We start from the raw sequence: 23,230 nt of genomic DNA, 5'->3' as shown, positions 1-23,230 counted from the left end.
AAAGACAGGAATTTTAGCTCTTGATAAGCTAAATGTGTATTTTGTAATTATTGGAAAACATACCAAAAAAAATAAAAAATAAAAGGAGAGTTTAAAAAAAATCTCCTAACTAGTAATGAGGGAAAAATGGAATGAGGAAAAAAAATACCCAATCAATCCAAAGAAGAAATGAAGAGAAAGAGAAACGTAAGGGGAAAATAGCACAAACTAAGATGGAAGATAGAAATCTAAAAATATCATGCATTACAATAAATGTAAATGGAGTAAATGTACAGTTAAAAGACAAAGACTGCTATCTTGAAGAAAAGCAACAACATAAATCCAATTAAATGCTATTTATAAGGGACTTTTCTAAGACATAGAATATAGAAAAGTCAAAAGTTTTAAAAGGAAGGAAAAAGACTCACCAGGCAAATTCTAACAAAAAAGACCTAAGCTTCCTGTGTTTAGAGATATAATAACAGAAAGCTCTCCAATATGCACTTGGGAGATCTGGGGACAACTCTCAGCTTTTTTTTTTTTTTAAGTTTATTTATTTATTTTGAGAGAGAGAGAGAGAGAGAGAGAGAGTGAGAGAGCACGCACACGTGCACAAGTAGGAGAGGGGCAGAGAGAAAGGGAGAGGGAGAATCCCAAGCAGGCTCTGCATTGTCAGTGCAGAGCCTGGTGAAGGGCTTGAACTCACAAACTGAGATCATGACCTGATCTGAAATCAAGAGTCAACTGAGTCACCTAGGTGCCCCCTCAGCTTTATTCAGGCTACCTAGCCTGTTATGTAGAAGAGCTGCTTCCCTCTCTGGGCCTGTATTCTTATCAGCAATGGGTAGACTGGATGACATAACATTCTGTGAGTGCAGACAGATACAGGTAAAAATTTGAAGGAAAGGGCTGGAGTTCTCAACCAGTGGGGGCAATGAGACAGATCAGAATCAACCCGGGAGAGGCTTCAAAATGCAGATTACAGGGGCGCCTGGGTGGCGCAGTCGGTTAAGCGTCCGACTTCAGCCAGGTCACGATCTCGCGTTCTGTGAGTTCGAGCCCCGCGTCAGGCTCTGGGCTGATGGCTCAGAGCCTGGAGCCTGTTTCCGATTCTGTGTCTCCCTCTCTCTCTGCCCCTCCCCCGTTCATGCTCTGTCTCTCTCTGTCCCAAAAATAAATAAACGTTGATAAAAGTTTAAAAAAAAAAAAAAACAAAAACAAAATGCAGATTACACCCCATCTACACACATACTCCTTGGACAACAGAATCTAAAGGGATTCTGGTGTGTGTATAAAAACCTTCTTTTTCAATTGATGCTGATAACACCACCTACCTCCTCCTTCATCCTAAGGCACTGAGAATCCCTAGACAGGAAAGAAAAAGCCCTGGCATTAAGAATTGGGAATGCTGGTTCTCAATGTACTGTGACCTGCACGGGGCCATCAGAAGGAAAGACACAGGAACTATGGCAGTCACTGCTGAGGGATTCCAGTGCCTGGAGCACATTCTGATGTAAGCTCCCATTGGCAGGAGAAGCTCTCAGGCCCTAGAACTTCCCTACGGCTACCAGGGCCCCCGAGTAAGACTATGGATATCATGGTACTGTTTGGGGGCCATCTTTGACCCCTCTGTGATGCTCATGAGAGAAATTCTAAGCAAGTTGAAAGAGATAAATTCACTCCGGTCCATAGTCCTTGTTCTATGGCCTCTGGGGAGGGGTAAGAAGGTGCAGGTGGCCCCCGGCTGCATCTCCAAACTCACCCACATCCTGCTCATGTCACTCAGTTCATTTTTGTATCTCAGAGAGTCCTTCAGGACCTGGAGAGGGAAGGGATCCGCCGATGAGAGACAAGAAGGCAAGGAGACAGAGGATGGCAGAAGATGGGGCTGGGGCAGGCAGGGAGGCTGACCAGACAGACAAGCCCTCCTCTCACCAGTAACCAAAAGGCCCTCAGGGCGGGAGTGGCCAGCGGCCCCTGTGCCCCAGCCACTTTCCCCACATGGGCCCCGGGCTCCCTGGTCACCCCTGCAGCCCCAGGAACTCACGTTTGGGTGTCCATCTCGGAGGAGTTTGTGAAACACGTGGCAGAACTTCCAGCAGAGGACAGCGTTGCTAGAGAGGGGCAGCCGGTTGACAACAGACCAAAAGGTCTGTGCCCCTTTCTCATGGTGGGTGCCCAGGATGCATGGTGAGGGAGGGTCATGGAAAACAAAGGCACGGGCCCTGCCTCGGGCAGCCAATCCCTGGGGTGGAGGCTGCAACAGGCCACTAGCAACCTATTGCCATACGACACTGTTACAATACCATTGACCACATTGGAAGCCTGTCCCCCAAAACCTAAAATGACTCGTACACCCCACCGCTTCTGCAAAGCTGCCTGGCCTCAACCAGGGATGCATTAATCTCCCAATACTCTGAATTCTTTGTATGTGGAATTCGTGAGCCCCTTTGGGCTCAGTAGGGGATGTCCACACTTCCTTCGTAATTGTTCGTTTAAATAGGCCTCACACACCCAATTCCTAGGCACCATCAACCCTCAAGTGCAGGTCTTTCCCCAGAACTACAGGCTTCTTTGTCAAAGCTTAGGTAAGAAGCAAGGTGCCAAGCAGGCCAGAAAAACTTGCCTCGGGTCAGGGAACTACATGACTCATCCAGAACACATGTTGTTTTGCTTCTGAGCTGGAAGGTATCATAAAGTTCCTTCCCCAGACTGAAATTTACATTTCGAGAGGGGATGAGCTTGAACACAGACTTCTGGGTCTAAGAAGCTGAAGTCAGCTTTTGGTCTTAGAGTGATTTCTGCAATGACTACAGTCTCCCCTCAAGTACAGCCCCCTCGGGCTAGACAGAAGCCAAGAGGAGCGGTAGATAGCTCCCAACCCCTCTGCAGAGAGCTAGCCAGCCACCCTGACTTTGAAAGAGGCAAGGAGACCTTTCTGTCCTTTGATTTCATAAGCATTTTAATGCACCCATTGCGTGTCAGGCACTATAAAAGGCACTCAGGGATATAAAAAAAAGTTAAGACTCAGTCGCCAGCCCTCTAGGAGCAGATGCCGCGGTGGGGGTGGGCACAGTTAGGCACCTAAGGATAAACGGTTGTCTGAACAGCATTTCTGACGTCAGACTTCCAAATGCTTATTCAATTGTTATTGAGGGTGGCTGACAGTCTTTTAAAAAAAAATCAATAAAGAATAAAGGTTGTGTGATATCTTTAGGCTTTAAAACCCTACCCTATGGAATTACCCTTTCAACGTTTATCCACCTCTTAATGGTGAATCAGAGAGACTCACAGAATGTTACAGCTGGAACATTAGACGTTTCAAATCTTCTTTGGCCCAGGTCTTTCATGTGACAGACAAGGGGGCGAAGTCTCTGGGAGGCCCCCCCGCTGGACCCACTCGAGGCTCCAGAGCAAGCCAGACTGCTGTAGAGGAGGGATTCCAGAATCTCCTGGTGTCCCTTCCATCACCCCAGGCAGCCTTCCCGAGAGGGTGTGATGTGGCCCCGCCAGTCCCCCATCTGGAGCACACTAGTCTCTGAAAACTCTCTCTCTCTCTATTTCCTGTCTCATTCGGACTGATCAGTATTTTTGGCAGGGCGGGGCCAGCAGTTGGGCCACTTATAATGAAGGCTTTTCTCGACTCAGTAGAGCAAGGGGACTGTGCCTTTGTGGGGATAAAAGGGCAAGGTCTACAAGGTCTCACTAGGCTCACTGTTGAGCCAGGCTTCTGGGGTACCTGGGCAAAGTTCTAGAGCCCCCATCCTGCAGCTAAACCCTAAATCCAACCAAAGTATCTTCCCACCAAACACAAGCTGCGTTTCCGCCAGTAGGAGCAGCACGTGCTTTTAGCAACACCTCCCAGGGGCTTGACAGGTGTGGGGCATCGCACCAGCAGTCCGGGGCTTCTTCCGCCACCTTAAGGGGCTGAGGTGGGACGGCTTCGAGATGAGCGGTTTCGAGCTGACTGGCTGTGTCCCTGCCACCATGATGAGCCCAGGCAAGAAGGAGCTGTTCGTCCCAGCCTCCACTCGCCCCGAGCTGCACACACCAGCAGCCTCTCCTTTGGCCTTTGAGGATCAGCCCTCCAGCTCTTGGTCTCTATGCCTCAAGGGCAGATCCCAAGGGACCCATCAGCCAGGAGGCTGCCTGCGCTTCTCTCCGAAGACACGACCCATGATGGTAGTGGCCCAGGTCCAAACTTGGCGTGGGGGCCAGGAGGTGCGATTGGTGAGAACCTCCAAGCCACCAGCTCCCTAAGCCACCTTGGGGTCCTTGTCTTCTTCACCCCTGCTGCCTTTGGGGTGAACTGGCCCACACAGGTGGATCTTATTTCCCTGGTGGAGCCCCTGCACTTTCGTAAGGCCAACCATTGCAGCCGAGACCTTTTGCTTGGGTTTCATGATCAGAGAAGGGGAGACGATCATGTTCCCAAGGGGGTGGTCAGTGTGGCCCTATGGGCCAAGTGCAGGGCCTGAAGTGCTTTGAGGACACAGGTGAAAAGTCACTCCTGTGGCCCGAGAAAATCTCTCAAAGGAAAGTGATGTCAAGGGACTTGGCAGTTCTGAGGAGCTCAAGTCCTAGGCCGGGCGGGGTCCTTGGGTCCCTTCATGATGAGCTGTGGTCTCGAAGGCCAGCTGCTGCCAACCGAGCTTCTCAAACCCTGCAGGAGGCCTGGCCGATGTGGGGGTTCCCCTTCCTGCAGCTGAGCAAGGACGCCTCGCCCTGACCTCGGTCCCCACAACTTGACCCTCCTTGGGGTCAGTCTTCCAAACAACATCCAAAAGGATATTTCTGGCGTGTTTTTCCTTTACAGCCACTTCCTGCGTATTAATGGCCTTATTGATGCTGACAGTCTGAAAAACAAGAGGGAGGGGGAGGGGAAAGGAGGCTGAGATGAATAAGCTTCTAGAGTGTCTGAGACCCTCCCAGGCGCCCCACCCCTTTCTCTCCCTCCAGTGACTCCTCCCCAGTGCTCTGAGGACCCCTCCGGGACCAGGGTCCGGGTTGGAGGAGGTGGGGCTGTGGGGGGCAGAGGTGGGCAACGCTCCCAGGCCAGCTGGCCCAGGCTGTCCTAAGGCAGCGGGCTTTGCTGCCTGGCATTGGCTGTGCCCAGCTGCTGTGCCCGCCTGCCACTCATTCACTCGATACAACAGCGTGGCAATTAAAGCCTGCACAAAGGGATGCTTTTCATCCCCCAGGGAAACATTATTTCTCCGGGAGCAGGAGGAAGAGGCACTGAGCTCAGGGAGCGGCTGCGGCCCAAAGGCCACCCAGCCGCCCCTCTCTCACCAGGAGAGCCTTCCACAGAGGCTTCCCTAGCCAGCCCAGGTCTGCGGCGGGGTCACTGGAACTTCTTGCTTTCCTACTCCTGGGCATCTTCCAACCCTAACCAAATTCCCTTTTATTTCCTTACTTACTTACAAGGCATTAACAATACCCACTCCTTTCCAGTTGTGTTAAAAATCGTAACTCCCTTTGGAATTTAGCAAATCGTGTGTACCTATGGATACAACTTACGGAAAGACGAAATGGGATCCTATCATGGAGGCTGCTTAAGTACAGTTTTTCTCCTTTTTCTGTTTTGCTGTGCTTTTCCATAGTTGGCATTTGACCCTAAGCCATGTTAACATGTTATGCATCACACACACACACACACACACACACACACACACACACACACACACACACCTCCCTACCAAAGGGGTTAATTCTGCCACTGTTCTATAGAAATGTGATCACCAAGCACAAGACTTTTCAACATCCTCCTTTTCTCACTTGAAAACATCTTATGAAAAATTCTCCAAGCGGCATGGTAAAATTCTAGCTCATTCTTTAAAGAGACAGTATAATATTTCATGGTGTGGGTGGGCATGATTTATACAAGCATTCCCGTGCTGGCAGGCCATCAAAAAACTTTTTTAACCACTGTAAACCATTTTAGTAAGCATGCTTATACATATTGATGCCTTCATTCCCAATGGGTAGATTTCCAGGAGTGGGATACACTGGGTCAAAGTGTTGTGATTTTTTTTTAAATCTGCCGTTATGGAAAGATCCAAACATAGACAAACATGGCCCCCACACCCCCCAGTGTCAACCTTTATGAACTTGCAGCCAAATCCACTTCCTTATGGGCCAGGGGTCACAAACATTTTCTGTAAGGGCCAGTTAGTGGGTATTTTAGGCTTTGTGGGCCACATGGCTCTCTGCTGAAAGTCCTCAATTTTGCAAAAGTTGGAGCACGAAAGGAGCCTCAGAGATACTAAACAAATACATAACCAAATGAGTGTGGCTGCGTTCCAAATAAAACTTTATGCACAAAAACCAGGCAGTGGTGGGGATTCAGCCAGTGCCTGTTAAGTATGCTGACCCTTGCTTTCTCCTGTCAGCCTCTGATGCCCTTGCTCTCTGGATTATCTGAAGTAAAACCCCAGGCATTATATCATTTCACTAGTAACAGTTCAGGATGAACCTCTTACGGAAAAAAGAAAAAAAAAAGAACAATTTAAAAATTAAACCGGGGCACCTGGGTGGCTCAGTCGGTTGAGCATCCGACTTGGGCTCAGGTCATGATCTCACAGCTCGTGAGTTTGAGCCCCGCCGCGGGCTCTGTGCTGACAGCTCAGAGTCTGGAGCCTGCTTCGGACTCTGTGTCTCATTCTCTCTCTCTGCCCCTCCTCCGCTTGTGCTCCGTCTCTCTCTGTGTCTCAAAAATAAATAAATGTAAAAAATTAAAAAAAAAATTTTTTAATTAAACCATAATACTATTATCACACCTAAACTTTTAAGGATGGGGGCGCTTGGGTGGCTCAGTCGGTTGAGTGTCTGACTTTGGCTCAGGTCGTGGTCTTGCAGGGTTGTGAGTTCGAGCCCACAGTGGGCTCTTTGCTGTCAGTGTGGAGCCCACTTCGGATCCTGTCTCCCTCTCTCTGTTCCTCCCCCCCGTCTCTCTCTCTCTCAAAAATAAATAAAAATTAAAAAAAAAAATTTAAGGATAATTCCTTAATATCATCAAATGGTTAGTTAGGTGTTCAGGTTGCCCCGGTTGTGTGAAAACAGGAAAACTTTCTCGAATTTCTCCTAATCAGGATCCAGATAAGCTTGCCATGTTGCATTCCGAAAAGACCTTAATGGTTCACATTCCCACTGACAATGTACAAAAGCATCCCCACCATCACCATTTTTGCTGGTCTTATGGGTATGGTGACGCTTCACTGTGACTGTATTTTGTATTTCACTGCTAGTGAGTTCTGAGTATTTCCTTACATATGCTCATGGTTGTCGACTGCCTTAGATAGTTTGTTTTTTAATTTTTTTAATGTTTATTTATTTTTGAGAGAGAGAGAGAGAGAGAGAGAGAGAGAGAGAGAGAGAGCATGCACAAGCAGGAGGGGAACAGAGAGAGAGGGAGGTACATAATCCAAAGCAGACTCCAGGCTCTGAGCTGTCAGCACAGAGCCTGACGCGGGGCTAGAACTCACGAACTAGAACTCACGAACTCATGACCTGAGCCAAAGTCAGATGCTCAACCGACTGAGCCAACCAGGCGGCTCGACTGCCTTACATAGTTAAGTATGCTCACCTCAACTTTGACCGCTTCTGTGTGTACTTAAGGTTTTTCCTGCCCCTGGATTATACTGGTAGACTCCTACGTTTTCTTCTAAGTGTTTTAATTTTTTAAAAATTTTATTTATTTTGAGAGAATAAAAGCACAAGCAGAGGAAGGGCAGAGACAGTAGGAGAGAGAGAATCCCAAGCAGGCTCTGCACTGCCAGTGCGGAGCCCGATGCGGAGCTTGAACCCACGAACCGTGAGATCGTGACCTGAGCCGAAACCAAGAGTCAGACGCTTAACCGACTGAGCCACCCAGGCGCCCCCACAAATACGTCTTTAAGCCATACTGACCAAGTGCCCAAGCTCACGGTCACTATGAGTCTTGCTTGCAACAATAAGAAAACCCAACACCTTACAATTCCCTTAAAATAATATACCATGAGTCTGGAACTACAGATCCTGTATGTGTTTGTGTGTTGGCTGCACACCGCACATGTTCTGTGCTCTAAACATTGACAGGAGGCAGAAGCCCCTGGAAATCATGACACTGCTCCAGGAGGACACCGCTTAGAGAAGAAGGTGGTGACCTGTCCCAGGTGCTGTAATTATCCCTGCAATTTACCTACTTCTCTCAGTTATGCCTCATTCGAACTCAGAGGCACCTATGACTGTTGCACAGGAAGGCCAAGCAGCTTGCCTGAGGTCATGCTATTCAGTGCCAATCTTGGTCAGCTGGATCCCAGCCCTGAGCCATCGTGACAGCTCTGGACTGTGGAGGGGCTGTCTAGGTCAGGGTCACAGAGGACAGGCAACCAGAGAGCGCGCAGGCTGCGTGGCTGGAGGGCAGCACGGAGGCAGGGTGGGGACGGGGAGCCAGAGAGGGAGGCGGTGCTGGGTGCCGATGGGGAAGCGGCAGGGGTGTGAAGGCCACAGGCAGAAGAGGACGGAACCTGGAGGTAGGGAGACGCAGGAGGAAGCTAGTGACAACAGAGAAATGAGGGAGTAAAGCCTCGGCCAAAATGACAGAAATTAAAATGCCAAGAGCCCAGTGGAAGGTGGGCTCTAAAAACAGGACTGGCCGATAGGAGCTCCCAGGTACAGGGGACACAGCAGGGGGAACATCGAAGATGTTGCAGAGGAGGGCACCTTTGGGGTGAGAAACAGTCATTTTTAAAAGAAGGAGGACGTGAACCAGAAACAGCAGTGGTTATAATCATCAAGTTACTAGCTAATGAGTTACAAGCTAATGAGTGTTTGCTCCCAGGCCCCGTGCTAATAACAAACAATTTGTGTTAATTATCTTATTAAAATCTCCTAATTCTATAGCCTCCAAGTAGGTGAGTATTAGTATTAACCGCCCCCATTCCACAGATGAGGAAACCACGGCCAAGTAGGTTGCCCAAGGCCACTCCAATGAGTGGAGTGAGAACCAGACTCTGAGACTCCGCTGAGAACCAGACTCTGCGATGTGGCTCTAGCTCAGCCCCTGAGTCACCATCCCCATAGCAGACATGGCCCTCCACATCAGGAACACAGAATCAGAATCCAAATGCTTTCCACAGTAACATTTCCCAATATGCAACCCAGTAGGTACCAAAGAGATTTCCTATATTTAGATCTAACTCTCCGGCACAGGGGAAGCAGGATTCAAATCAGCCCTTGTGAAATAAATTAGGTGTTTTATTTGCCTGCTAACTTACTGTAAGCAACACTATGATGTGATTGGTCAAAATGCAAATCTGAGCTCTGGCTGTATGAAAAGGAGTATAGTGTTCAGAATGAGGGAGGGGACGGTTCCAACTCTATGCAGGATCAACTCACACATAAAACACTACTCAGCGGCACCTGGGTGGCTCAGTCGGTTAAGGGTCTGACTCTTGATCTCAGCTCAGGTCACGAGCTCAGACTGGTGAGATTGAGCAGCCCATCAGGCTGTACGTTGACAATGCGGAGGCTGCTTGAGATTCTCTGTCTCCCTCTCTCTGTCCTTCCCCCACTCATAAGTGTGCACTCTCTCGTTCCCTCTTTCTCAAAAATAAATAAACTTAAAAAAAAGAAAAGGAAAGCGTGGAACAATTTCCACGTGCACATATAGTCGCAGCCCCCAGTACGAGTCTAGGACACTGACCAAGGGCCCAGCCTGATGCTGGGCTGCGGAATGAAGTTTCTGCCCAAACCAACAGCTCCCTGACCCCCGCAAGCCCTGCCTGCTCCTGTGGAGGCTGCCCCGGCCCCTTCACTTGCAGCTCACTGGAGTTTTCCATTACTGTGGCCCACATGCCCCAAGTTCCCCGACCAATGCTTCCCTAACATATAAGTGCCCCAGAGAGCCCGGCCCACGGCTGTAGGCAGGCCGCCCGGTTTCTGAGCCAGAGATTTATTGGGCTCGTTGGCAGGGCTGAGCCTCAGCATTCTGGGCTCGTAATGGCAGGCTGTGGGTCCTCGGGGGTCCTCGGAACGTCGGACACCAGGATGTTTCCAGGACAGAAGTTCCTAGCTACGACGACAACTTTCCTGTAGTTCTGTAAAATTTCATGCCACACATGCTCTGCTTCCTTCTACATTCCAAATTCTGCCCGTCTTCCCAGGGCAGACCAAACTTTACCGTCCTTTAGACCGGCCAGGCCACTCTGGCCACTAAGTTCTTCTTTCCAACCTTCTTCTTGAATTCCAATTTTTCTTAGAGTTTGACACTTGGTATGTTGTCTCACCTCCCCACCGAGATTAAACTCCCGAGGGCAAGGACCTGCCTTCTTCCCTCGAGGGCCCACAGCTGCTAAGGCAGGTGCAGAGTCTTAATAAACCATTAAGTGATTAAGGAGTGGATTGCTTCCCAGGCTCCCCCTCTAAAAAGCACCAGGTAGGCAATGATTCATGGTTCCTTGAGAAAATCTTTTCCCTTTCCCTCCCCTCCCCAGACTCTCCCTGCAAGAAATCATCAGGAACCAGGTGATGCCTGCGGGGACCCTCCCAGGACAGAGAGTGAGAAGTCGGGGTTCGATTTCTCACCTCCGGTCTAGGTTAGAGAACGTCCTCTGAGAACAGGCTGTACTCCAGATTTCCCTGGAGTCACACAAGACCTGCGACCACGCAGAGTCCCCCCCCAGCATTGTGCACTGCTTCCTGGCCCAGCTGGCCCGTGGGTCCCGAGCTGGTTCCGGAGAGCCAATTATCAGCAGGCACCGCAGGAAGGGGGACATTCTCCCAAGCGCCTCCTTCTCCTTCTCCAGCCCCTTCCTCTGCTCCTTTAGGGTAGCCTCGGCCAGGCTGCACCCAATGGAAAACCGTGGGGCCTTGCTGCTGCGGGAAGCGGGGCCTGGGCTCAGCCTCTGGGGGCCAGCTGGGCACTGTCTGGCCACGCACACAGCTCCTGGCAGGGGCCCCATGCTTGGGCTGCCAAGGCTGGGCTGGCTCGCAAAGGTTCCATGGCGGGGCCGGGCAGAGAAGATGTGGCAGGGTCGGGGCGGCAGGTCCCAAAGCAAGGGACTGGAGGGGCCCCTGCCCGGCGCCACACGGACGGAAATGTGAGACCAGGCGGGGCAGCAGAAGGGGAAAGCAGAAAGTGAGATAGAAGGAAGGCAGAGAAAGTAAATGCCAAGAGCACGTGGGGTGCAGGTGGCTGAGCAAAGGCACAGCTGGTGGCTGCCAGTGGCCTGGGGACAGGCTGGGAGCTGATGACACCTTACAGTGTGCTTCCCCTCATCTGGTTTGGAGCCTGAGGGAAACAGACCAGAGGAAGGGCGCTTTTCACACCTGCAAGTTGGTCTCAGGTCTCATCCTTCCCCCAACCAGCCTGCGCCCCTGAGATGGCCTCCATGAACTGGGCTCAGCCAACACAGGGCTGGGAGAACTTTCTTCCCAGTGGCCGATGCCAAGACACAGGGCAGAAAGGGGTCCTCTGGGGAGGACCAGGCTGGTGATGGGTGAGGAGAGGGTAAGACACCGGGGACGCACGGAGCGCAGGAAGGCGCTGCAGCAGTCACGGGAGAGGGGGGGCACAGCTTGAGTTCATGGCCGGGACGCGGAGCCTGAGCCAGGGCGGCAGGGTTCAGAACCCAGGTGAGGTCATGAGAGCCCGGGGGAAGGACGATCAAGGTGCGGAAGATGAAACGTGGCTTTCCGCACTGGGTGCCTTCGCACTAAGAATGCATGGTGTCCCACATCAAGTCTTTTTAAATCTTCTCTGGATCAGAAAGAATAGTAGCACGGTCATCATTGCTGTCGGCAGAGCTGGCCCGGAGCGCTGCGCTCAGGAGATTTGCTTCTGATCTTCCCCTTCAGCCCTGGAAGGCGGGGAATCTGAGCCCACATTTTCCGAGTCAAGTTGTCCAAAGTAGCACAGGCAACAGCAGGTGGGGCCAGGATTCCAACCCAGTTCGGCTCCCCACACTGTGCCCCCGTCAGCAGCCTGCCTCTCGCCTCCCACCCCTGATGCCTGGTCCCCTGGTTTCTTTGGTGGCTCGTCCCCAGATCTCTATCCACTTGCCCTCCCTCCTTAATGATCTCAACTAAGCCCGTGGCTTTGCACTCCCAACTTCCGCCAGCACGCCCACCCGTGTATTTCTCTCCCCGTGTCCCTCCGAGTCCTCCTTAATGAGCCTTTGCCTCTGAGTTTCCATCCAGACATCGACCATTGGGCCCTTCCCACCCCCTGGCCCCTCTGCTTCTCTCCACTCCTCTGCCTCCTCCGCAGCCCAAACCACTAGGATGTCCCCACTGGGCCACTGAGATAGGGTCCCCACCGTACCGGCCCTTCCCAAGCTGCTCTGCACCCAGCAACCAGAGTGATCTGTATGAACGCGCGTGAGGTCATGCCCCCGCTCAGAGCTGGTCACCGTGTGCACACGGAATGAAGTCCGTGCTTTCATGCAGCCCACCCGGTCCAACCACACTGCTGTCTTTTTGTTCCTTTGGCGTTTCTAAGTCTTTCTGTCGCTGACACTCCTTATGCCTGGAAGCTCTTCCATCTGCAAGGCTGGCTTTTCCTCCCTCTCCAGGCTGTTCAAATGTCACCTCCTAGGCGGCCCATCTAATCTACGGCATCTCCCCACCCCTTGTCCTGCAGTATCTCTTTACCAAGATTAACCACCCTGGTTATTTCCTGTAGAAGCTCTTATCGCAAGCTGAAATTCCCTTGTTTGTTCATTTGCTTGGTGTCTTTCCCCACCTGCCAGTGATCTCCGTGAGGGCAGGGACCATGTTATCTGGCCGTTTCCCCCATGAGCACACATACTATGCCTGGTACCCAGACGAACTGATGGATGAAGGCCTTGTCTGCTCAGATCTCTCCAAGCAGACCTCCTTGTCAGTGCTCCCTACCGTGTGCACTCCCCTCTCCTGCCTAGGATGCCCCATCTTCTCCTTCCTCCAAGTTCCTCACAGTTCTTAAGTCAAAAATCTTGCTGGGGGGGGGGGGCGGGGAGCACCCGGGTGGCTCAGTTGGTTGAGCGTCTGACTCTTGGTTTTGGCTCAGGTCATGATCCTGGGGTGGTGGGGTGGTGGGATTGAGCCCCATGTCTGGCTCCACACTGATCGTGAAGCCTGCTTCAGATTCTCAATCTCTTTCTCTCCCCTGCCAACCTTCTGCCCCTCCCTCACTCCCCGACCTGCTCTTTCTCAAAAAAAAAAAAATTCTTGCTGATAGTTACATAGAAGCTGCCCTAACTAATGATATCCAGCTACTTGTTCTTATTATCCTCTAGTACTTAGCTAGCCTCTATATAGCTAAATACTTCCACTCATTTCCTTGTTTTTATAAAAGGTTATTTGTTATGAACAGAATTGTGTACCCCCCACATTTGTAAGTTGAAGTCGTAACCTCCAATGTGACGGTATCTGGAGATGAGGGCTTTTGGGAGGTGATTATGGTTATGTGAACTCGTCAGAATGGGCTCCTCATGATGAAATCGGTGCCCTTATGGGGGCGCCTGGGTGGCTCAGTCCACTGAGTGTCTGACTTTGGCTCAGGTCATGATCTCACAGTTTGTGAATTTGAGCCCCACGTCGGGCTCGAGGCTGTCAGCATAGAGCCTGCTTCGATCCTCTGTCCTCCTTTCTCTCTGCCCCTTCCCAACTTCCTCTCTCTCTCTCAAAAACAAATAAAACATTAAAAAAAGGAGAGAGAGACACCAGAGCATCTTTGCTTTCTCTCATTTTCTTTCTCTCCACCATGTGAGGACAGAACAAGAAGGCAGCCGTCTACAAGTCACAGGGAGAGCCCTCTCCAGGGATCTGAATCAGCAGGCACCTAATCTCTAGAACTGTGAAAAATAAATTCCTGTTATTTAAACCACTCAGTCTATGGCATTTTATCACGGCAGCCCAGACAGACTATGACAGTATTTTTTTTTTTTCTTTTTAGTATTTTGTGTGGCTTCTCTGTATCACAACCTGGGGGGTATTGAAATTAGAATCACATCTCCCTCTTCCTCCCATTCTATGAAGCCCCCAACCATATCCTCCAGGTTCAGGATAGGTGGGGAGTAACCAAGCCATCTGGGTCACACAGATTTCAGAAGGCTTAGCAGAAAGAAAGGCACTGTTCTGCAGTCTCATCATCTGGAAGGGAAGACGGAGTAAGCAAGTTGACGAGATTAAAAACTGTCAATCACTCCTGCAATTGGCGAGGGGTACAAACCTGAGTTGGGAGGAGGGTGGTCAAGACCGTGCAGCAGGAAACCAGTGCTCCGATGTGGAAAACACTGGTGGGAGCAACACAGGTGTTCGTCCACAGAGCAATGGATAAGTAAAGACATGGTCTGTTCACACAATGGAATATTATTCAGCCTCAGAAAGATGGAAATCCTACCACACACTACAGTGTGGATGAACCTGGAGTATATGATGCTCGGTGAAGTTAGCCAGACACAGAAGGAAGGATACTGTTGGACTCCATGTACGTGAGCTACTTTGAGCAGTCAAAATAGAAGAGACAGACGCAGAATGGTGGGTGCCGGGGGCTGGGAGGAAGGGGGAATGGGGAGTTAGTGTTCAGTGGAGACCAATCTCAGTTTGGGAAGATGAAAAGGTTCTGGAAATGGATGGTGATGACAGGTGCAGAAGTGTGAATGCACTCAATGCCCCTGAACTGGACCGTTAAAAGTGGTTAAGATGGGACATTTTTATGTTACATGTGTTTTGCCACAATCAAAACACACATCCACACACAAAAAGGAGCGTGGATGAACCTCAGAAACATCATGCTAAGTCAAGAAGCCAGACACGATGTCATGGGCTATAGGATTCCATTTATAGGAAACGTCCAGAAGGGGTGAATCCACAGGGACAGGGGGCAGGTTGCTGGTTGCCAGGTTCGGGTAGGAGTGGGGGGGATGGGCAGTGGCTCATGGGGATGGGGTTTCCTCTCGGGATGCCGAAAACGTTCTGAACCTAGTGGCAATGGCTGTGCCACGCTACTCAATTATGCGCCTTAAATTGGCTAAGATGGTGAATTTGGTGTTTTGTGGAAGATTTTTTTTTTTTAAGTAGAAAACACCAAGGAATTGTGATTTTGACTGAATACCTATCAGATGTAGTGCAGGGCTGCCTCTAGGCTGTAGGACTGAGCTATGCAAGCCCAAGTGGGCCTTCTGCAGACTGGGATGGGCATTCTATGCAACTGGACCAGGTGCCTGGGTGTGGGGCACGGAGCGAGGCGCTCCTGGACAACACAAGATGGAAGAGAGTGGACCTTGCCATCCAAGAGTTAACTGTTTGTAGGGAGATAAGGACCGTCCTCCTTCCTCTTCCTGTTCTTTCCTTCCCTCTTCTCTGTGCAATTTCAGCAATGCTTTATGAAAAAAAGTAACCAGTTTGGGTGTGCAAGCTACTTACGCAAGCTGCTTATGCCAACGTCTACGAGTGGCACAGACGGATGAGTGGTATCAGAAAGTGAAAGCCGAAAATGAGATGAAGCTTCCAGAAAATGTGGAGGAAACCCAAAAAGGCTATCTTATCATACAAAACGCAAAAAGAACAAGACGGAATGGGCACACTGCTCTCCGCCAGTGGTGCACTGTGGATGATAAACTCCTATTTTGCCTCTGTCTTTTCCGTCCAGAAGGATCTTTGAACTGAAAAAGGCAGACAGAGCATTGAAAGGGAAAACCCAAGGTGAGTTAGGAGGGTGTCAAAGGGTCGCCGGTGCTGAGTGAACTGGAGCAAGCCAAGGTGATGTGCCTTCTAGACTCTAAGGCAACATTTCAGAAAAATCAAGCAGATGCACCGTGTGTCTGAATTTCGAGGATCAAGGCATTTAACAAAGTTTCTTACAACATCTCATACACAAGGACAAGAAACTACAGGATATCAGTGTTGCAAACCACTAACCTCCAGCTGAATCTGCAGCCTGCTTGTGTGTGGCCTATGAGTGAAGGTTGGTTTTGACATTTTTAAGGGAAGAGGAGGAAGGGAGAGGGAGGAGGAAGCAACAGCATCTGGCCACAAAGCCAAAAGTTTACTACCTGGCCCTTTTCAGGAAAAGCTTGCCAGTCCCTGGGTTACGAGGGAAGATCCATGAGGGCAGCTGTCTCTGCTTGCAGGTGCTGATAACTGGCTACCGTCACCTTGGGGTAGGGTGTGCCGGCACCCTGGACTTGTGCCCTCCACTGTGTTTACTACTGAGGGTATACAGAAGGCATAGCGCCAGAGCTAAGTAATGTCTAGAGCAAGTGCACACGTGTTTGGATGACAGTGGAAGGGTATGACCATAGGTGATAACCAGTGGAACAGAAGAATACGCCTGGGCCCAGAATTCAACTGCACATGGTCAGACAGTAAGTGCCCAGTGAGTTCCCGGTAGGTTAGCTGAGTTTAACAGTATGACGTGGCCACTATAATAACATGAAATTCAAGAAGCGAAGTTCATTTTGGGCTATATCAACAGAATTAGATGACCGAGAACAAGAGCCAGTCCTCGGTTTTATGGCTTTCAACCGCATTTGGGAGTACTGATTCATCCCACCATGTGCCAGACATCCTGCCGGGCACCATGCAGCTTTGGGCGCCCCATCCAAGAGGAACATGGATAATGTGGGTGCATGCAAAGGAACCCAATGAGTATGGGGAACCACCCAAGGTCAGATAAGAACAGATATCAGGGCAAGGGGTGGTGCACAGTAGGGATGGGCAAGAAAGGGTACAGAGGTCTTTAAATATCTCAATTCCCAGCACTTGGGAAGTGGAGGTCCTCGGGGATCTGACACAACCCGGCAGTGAGCATTAAGAGAAGCTGTGTTTTGTGTCCATCATCCTCCAAACTGGAAACAGTTACGACGTCCTTGAACTTGGGGATGAATACACAAGCTGCAGTACAGCCCCACCACAGGAAGCAATAAAAGGGAACAAACTATTGATTCATGCCAACAACATGGGTGAATCTTCAAAGTATGAATGTCAAGTGACAGAAGCCAGACTCAAAAGGCCACAAACTGCATGATTCCATTTATAGGACATTCTGGAGAAGTTAGAATTATAGGAATAAAAAAAGCAAAACAAAACAGGTCACTGGTTGCCAGGGACTGGAGGGAGAGGAAGGGGTGGTTACAAAGGGGCATGATTTGGGGGAGGTGATCCTATCCTCAATCTCGATTGCGTGGAGTTTACCTAACTGCATGTTCCTGTCAAAACTCACAAAACTCTATGCCAACAATGGTGACTTTTATGGCATCTACATTATATTTCAATAGACCTGGCCTTAAAGATAAAGAAAGCAAGTTTAGTGGGAGGTGGACAAGGAGACTTTGGAAGGTGGGCACGGATGCTTGGCCCGGACTGCCGGAGGAGTGTTTACACAAGATGGTCTTCCAGGGTCCCTATGCCTTCTGAGCCTAGGAAGTTCCAGAGGAGCTGGGGATGGAATTCTGGGAGGAATGAGAAAACCGGGGAAGAAGACAGAAGTAACAGCCAAGCGAGGCAGGAGGAGAATCGAGGGGTGGGGGGGTCACCCCTGTCGGTGAAGACAGTGTGTCAAAGAGCGCTGCAGCGGCAGGTGGGGGAGGACCGAGAATTCGCCACTGCATATGACATCACTGGTGACCAGGGCAAGAACTGCAGCAGCTCCGTGATGGAGGTGAAAGTCTGTATGGGGAGGAGAGGATGGGAGGCAGAGTGGGAAGCAGCCAAGACAAAATGAACGGCCCTCCTTCCCAGGGCCCGGGGTTCAGGGGTGGGGCTCTCGGTACCTGTCCCTCACCAGCGTCCCTCCCTCCAGGCCCTCCCAACGTGTTCCCGTTGGAATGGTGGCTGCAAGGCTGGCTCTCCTCCAGACAGGGTCATGCATGAGGATGAGGAGAACACACAGGCATAGGATCTCCCCAGAATGAGGGCAGAGAGGCTGCAAAAAAAACCCATCTCTTTTGCCAGAGACAAATACAGGCATGCCTCGATTTATTGCACTTTGCCTCACTGCTTCACAGATGCTGCATTTTTTTTTTTTTTACAGACGGATGGTTTGTGGAGACCCTACATCAAGGAAGTCTATCGGCACCATTCTGCTAGTAGCATTTGCTCACTTCGTGTCTCTGGTCACATTTTGGTGATTCCTGCAATACTGCAAACTTTTTCGTTATTATTATGTGTTGTGGTGATCTGTGATCAGCGATGACGACTAGCTGAGAGCTTAGATGATGGTTAGCATTTTTTTTTTTTAACAAAAGCATTTTTAATTAAGGCATATATGCATCTTGTTCTTTTGACAGGACACCAATGCATACTTAAGAGGCTACAGCACAAGGTAGATGTAACCTTTATAGGCAGTGGGCAACAAAAATTTCATCTGACCCTGCTCTCTTGCGATACTCGCATTGCTGCGGTGGTCTGGAACCGAACCTGCAGTCTCTCCAAGGGATGCCTATGCCCCTCCGTCCTTCTCTGAAATCGATCCGGGATGCTCATGAATCCTGCGAAGAGTACTCTCCCTTTCTACACAAGACGCCTCTCCAATCTGCCTGCCCCTCATTACCGGTCCCAAAGCTCCCCAAATTCCAAGGCACGAAGAAAGGGACAAAGTGAAAGCCCAGCGTCCCTCCTAGGAGGCCCCTCCCCACACTTGCAAGCCTCTGGGAGACCTTCCCGGGTCATCCTGTCCCCTCCTACTCTTGGTTCCTCTACCGTCACCCTGGGAGTCCCTACAGCCCTGTGTCCCCAGAGTTCCCCAGAACTTCTCCAAATCAGATCATTCGGCACGGGGGTAACTGATGACAGAAAGGCAGGGGACCCTACCTCGTCCCTCCCGACCTGGAGAAGGCAACACATTCAGTTTTCTGTCACTTCTGTGGTTCTAGTCTTACTGCCTTCATTTATAATTGCTGCTGCCCAAGAGTCCCCTTCTGCCAGATCATCCTGTCATATCCTTGGGCAAAAATTGCCATATTATCTGTACTTGCATCCACCGACCTACAATCCCATGCCCACACTGCCCATGGACTTGAGCAGCCTGGTTTCTCACGAGGCTCCCCCTTTTCTCTATACACCAGTGTCTCCTTCCTTAACAACCCTGGGCGTTGGGCCCACCTAGACCTTCAGAAGGCCCTGGGAGACAGGACGAGAGGGTTAGGTACTGAGACAGTGGGTCTCATGGCCCGTCTCCCCTCTGCCCACCTGCAGGTGGCCGAGGCTTTGGAACAGCACCCCTCTGCTACAGTTCTGCCTCTCTTGCCACAGAGGAAGCATCGGTTCTGCCTTCTGAGCAAATGAAACTGCAATGCCCCTGTTCACCAGGAATTTTGCACCGGAGAACGTGTCACAGTCACTTTCCAGGCAAGTCTGCCCACACGGTCAAGACTCGGGCAGCCTCATCAGACATGTCCTGATGGTTCGCTCTTCACCGGCCAGGCTGGAGTGGCCTTTTGCGACACCCCTTGCCTCCCAGAGAGACAGCTGCTCTGTAAGAGCGGAAACCCTGTGCTGTGTCTCTCCCCAAACCACCGGCATTGCCAGCTTCCTCTCCTCCCCTCCCCTGCACCCCCCACCTCAGCTTTCTGTGAGGTCGGTCTTGTCTCTTCTCTTTTAGTAACACAGAGCAACGTTTCTCCCACTATCTCAAGACCCAAGGGGGAGGTGGTGCCGGGCTGACAGGGGGTCCCTGGGCATAGGAGCCACCCATTCATTCCCCACTCTGTGTCCTTCCAGAGCCCTGTTCCGTCTGTCACATGAATGAGCCAGGAAGCACTTGCTGTACCCAGATGTGCCAAAGCCTGCCACTTCTCCCGCAGATCGCTATTTTTGGTTCCATTTCTACCACACGCCCCCCTACCTAATGCCCATTTCGCTATATGGCCCCCCACCTCTAGTCTCCACCACAAATGGACCCAAATAATAAAGCCTCAGGAGTAACTCCTCGTGTGTTCCTCCCAGCTGAGGACTCTAGGGTGACTCCTGACCTTCTGGGGTCCAAACTCTCCATTTCGGCTCAGGGTCCCCTCCCCGCTCAATTCTTCAGCTTTTATGTCTCGCTTCAGAGGGTGGTCTTCACGTGACTATGATCCGATCTTCATGAACACGGTTTTGTTTTGGGCTCGTGAACACGGTTTTGTTCTGCGCTGACAGGCAGCAGAGAGCCTGATGTGGGGCTCGAACTCATGAACCGTAAGATCATGACCTGAACCGAAGTCAGGCACTCAAACGACTGAGCCACCCAGATGCCCCCATGAACACAATTTGTACATAAAGACAACCCCACTTTATGTACAGGGGTGGCTCTGAGGAGATAGCGTTCTTATCTGAGCCCATCAACTAATTCTGTAACTTTAAACATTCCCAATTTACCTGCTTGGCTCACTCCAGTGTGTAAATACCAGGTGGGCTTGAATGATAATGGCAATAAGCATTTCCAATTTTTGCTTAGTCCTTTTCAGCTTCCAAGAGCTTTCAAATCCACTGTCTTATTGATGCTGAGAACACCCAAGGAGGGAGGCGGGGCGCACTTTATTAACAAGTGGGCTTGGAGAGGTCAAGCCACACAGCAGCCCCAGCACCGGCCCTTCTCCATCAGGTACGCATTCTATGTCCTAGTTAGATGTAGTCAGATAGTTATAACTGATCTCTTAGCCAAAGCCGACTTGTTTGCTAAGCCTCTGCTCTGCCCTCAACACATTCATTATCTTTTTAAAAAATTTTTCCCTTGTGATGAGAACTTAAAAAAAATATTTTTTAATTGTATTAATTTATTTTGAGAGAGAGAACACGAGCAGGGGAGGGGAAGAGAGAGAGGAAGACAGAGAATCCCAAGTAGGCTCCACACTGTCAGCACAGAGCCCGACATGGGGCTTGAACTCACGAACCGTGAGATTGTGACCTGAGTTGAAATCAAGAGTTGGATGCTCAACCGACTGAGCCACCCACATTCATTATCTTAGAGGCAGATTTCTCTTGTCTTGTAAAAGGTCCAACCAGGCCTACTAGCAGATGTTATGATCTCTTGGTCTGATCAGAACCAAAAGGAAAAATTTTAGAAAATCCAGAGTGGAAACCTGACCCTAGGCCAAATAACCTCTAAATAAATGAGTCAACCTTCCACTATTTTTAGGAGGCAGTTTCTGGTCTTAGATGCTCCCACACTTTCCACCAAACCCTTAACACACAGTTGTGTTTTCTCAGAGAGACACATTCAGGTTGGAAGGGAAACAGAGATTGGGTGGCGGGTCCGGGAAGCCCAAGTTTGTTGCAAAACTCTGGAGAGAACTAGGACAGAACTCTACCAGACAGTGTGGCCACAGGACCTTGCTCTCGTCTAAGATATTAGCAGGATGGGTGATGCACTGAGAGGGGATATTCCTGAGCCCTGAGCTCCAGCCAGTCCTAGAACAGTCTACAGCCAGATTCACACTGGCCACCCTCGGCAAAACCCCAAAGTGGATGCTCATCCAGCCTCACCAGTCCTCCAGGGGGTGAGCTTGGATGAGAGAACGGCAAATGGCACATGATTGCTTCTTTGGTCAGTGGTTCCCAAACTCGGCTGTGCACAAGTATCACCTGAGACTATCACCCCAACAGACTCCTCCGCTCCACCCCAGACTGGATTCATTTGGTCTGGAAGGGGACCACTGTTCAACTTTCTTTCTTTTCTTTTCCTTTCTTTCTTCCTTCCTTCCTTCCTTCCTTCCTTCTTCCTTTTCCTTCCTTCCTCCCTCCCTTCCTTCCTTCCTTCTTCCCTCCCTTTCTTTCTTTCTTTCTTTCTTTCTTTCTTTCTTTCTTTCTTTCTTTCTTTCTTTCTTTCTTTCCTTCCTTCCCTCCTTCCTTCCTTTGCCTTCCTTCCTCCCTTCCTTCCTTCCTTTCCTTCCTTTCTCCCTCCCTCCCTTCCTCCCTCCCTCTCTCTCTTTCTTTTCCTTCCTTCCTCCCTCCCTCCCTCTCTTTCTTTCTCTTCCTTCCTTCCTTCTTTCCTTTCTTTCTTTGAGAGAGAGAGAGAGAGAGACAGAGCACGAGCTGGAGAGAGGGGCAGAGGGAGAGAGAGAATCTCAGGCAGGCTCCGTGCTCGGCACAGAGCCCCACATGGGGCTCAATCCCAGGACCCTGGGATCATGACCTGAGTTGAAATCAAGGGTTGGACGCTCAAGTGACTGAGCCACCCAGGCGCCCCTTGTACTCTTAATGTTTATTTTTATTTTTGAGAGAGAGAGAGAGAGAGAGAGAGAGACAGAATGTGAGCGAGGCAGGGGAAGAGAGAGAGGGAGACACAGAATCGGAAGCAGGCTCCAGGCTCTGAGCTGTCAGCACAGAGCCCGACGCGGGGCTCGAACTCACGAACTGTGAGATCATGATCTGGGCCGAAGTCGGTTGCTCGACCGACTGAGCCACCCAGGCGCCCCTCGTACTCTGTACTTCTGGTCATGCCACAGAAGAACATTCTATGTCAGAGTCTAAGGAGGAAACAACAACAACAACAACAACTCAGCCAAAGGAAAGGCAGAAATGAAGCAGGGGAAGAATGAGGACAAAGAGAAAGGGAACGGCCAGGACAGAGGAAAAACGGGACATGGAGGTTTCCTTACCTCAGACAGGCAGACTTTGGTTTAAGTCAATACACATTTCTGGGGGGGGGGGGGGGGATATGAATTGACACTAAGGACACATTAGGAGATGATTCATTTCACAAAAGAATTTGGCATCACATTCCTTTAAATAGCAGCCTCTGCTAGTACATTTAAAATAGGATTCCATTTACAGAAGTGTGATTTACACAAAACCACATCTGTTACATAAGGCTCAGGAAAAGAGCTCTCCTCCCTTGTAGTCTGGCCAGCTATAGACCTGGCCCCTGCACAGATCGTCATCTACTTTCTTCTAAAAGATGCCCAGCCCAGCTCTCCAGCACCTCTTCCTCTGTTTCACCTGATTGTGGTTAGCAGATCCTTAGCGACCATCTGAAGCTCTCCTGGCCTTGCCTAAATGCAAGGAGCAACTGCTTCAAATCCTTTACACACTCACTCATTCGTTCGGCACGTCCTTCCTGAAGGCCTACAATGTGCCGGGCACGGCGGTCGTGCACCCAAGACGACCCGTCTCTGCCCCGTGGATCTTATATTCGGGTGGAAGACAGCGTGACAGTGAACAAATAAATACGATCTATATGGTGTCTGAGAGGTGGCAGGTGCTATAGGGCCGAGAACGGGGCTGGGGCACACTAGGCTGGTGTTACGACCTCACCCAGGGTCACCAGGGAAGGCTGTATTAGGTGACAGAGGGTGACGAGGAAGGA

General features: G+C 50.4%; 1 protein-coding gene across 1 annotated transcript in view; it reads right to left on the bottom strand.

Moving 5' to 3' along the window:
• HIP1 (huntingtin interacting protein 1) overlaps positions 1 to 23,230 on the bottom strand; it is a 149,265-nt gene that overhangs the window by 42,232 nt on the left and 83,803 nt on the right. Inside the window, exons 2-4 of the mRNA XM_086691343.1 lie at positions 4,772 to 4,835; positions 2,027 to 2,169; positions 1,742 to 1,798 (exon numbers count right to left, since the gene is read on the bottom strand). Coding sequence (XP_086547469.1) covers positions 1,742 to 1,798; positions 2,027 to 2,169; positions 4,772 to 4,835 — 264 coding nt within the window. The remainder of the gene's footprint in view (positions 1 to 1,741; positions 1,799 to 2,026; positions 2,170 to 4,771; positions 4,836 to 23,230) is intronic.

Source organism: Puma concolor, chromosome E3 (genome assembly GCF_028749965.1).
Source record: "Puma concolor isolate L17-30 chromosome E3, mPumCon1.1.hap2, whole genome shotgun sequence".
NCBI lineage: Eukaryota > Metazoa > Chordata > Mammalia > Carnivora > Felidae > Puma > Puma concolor.
The sequence above is the reverse complement of the archived record's forward strand: the minus strand, read 5'-3'. Positions and strand labels throughout refer to the sequence as shown.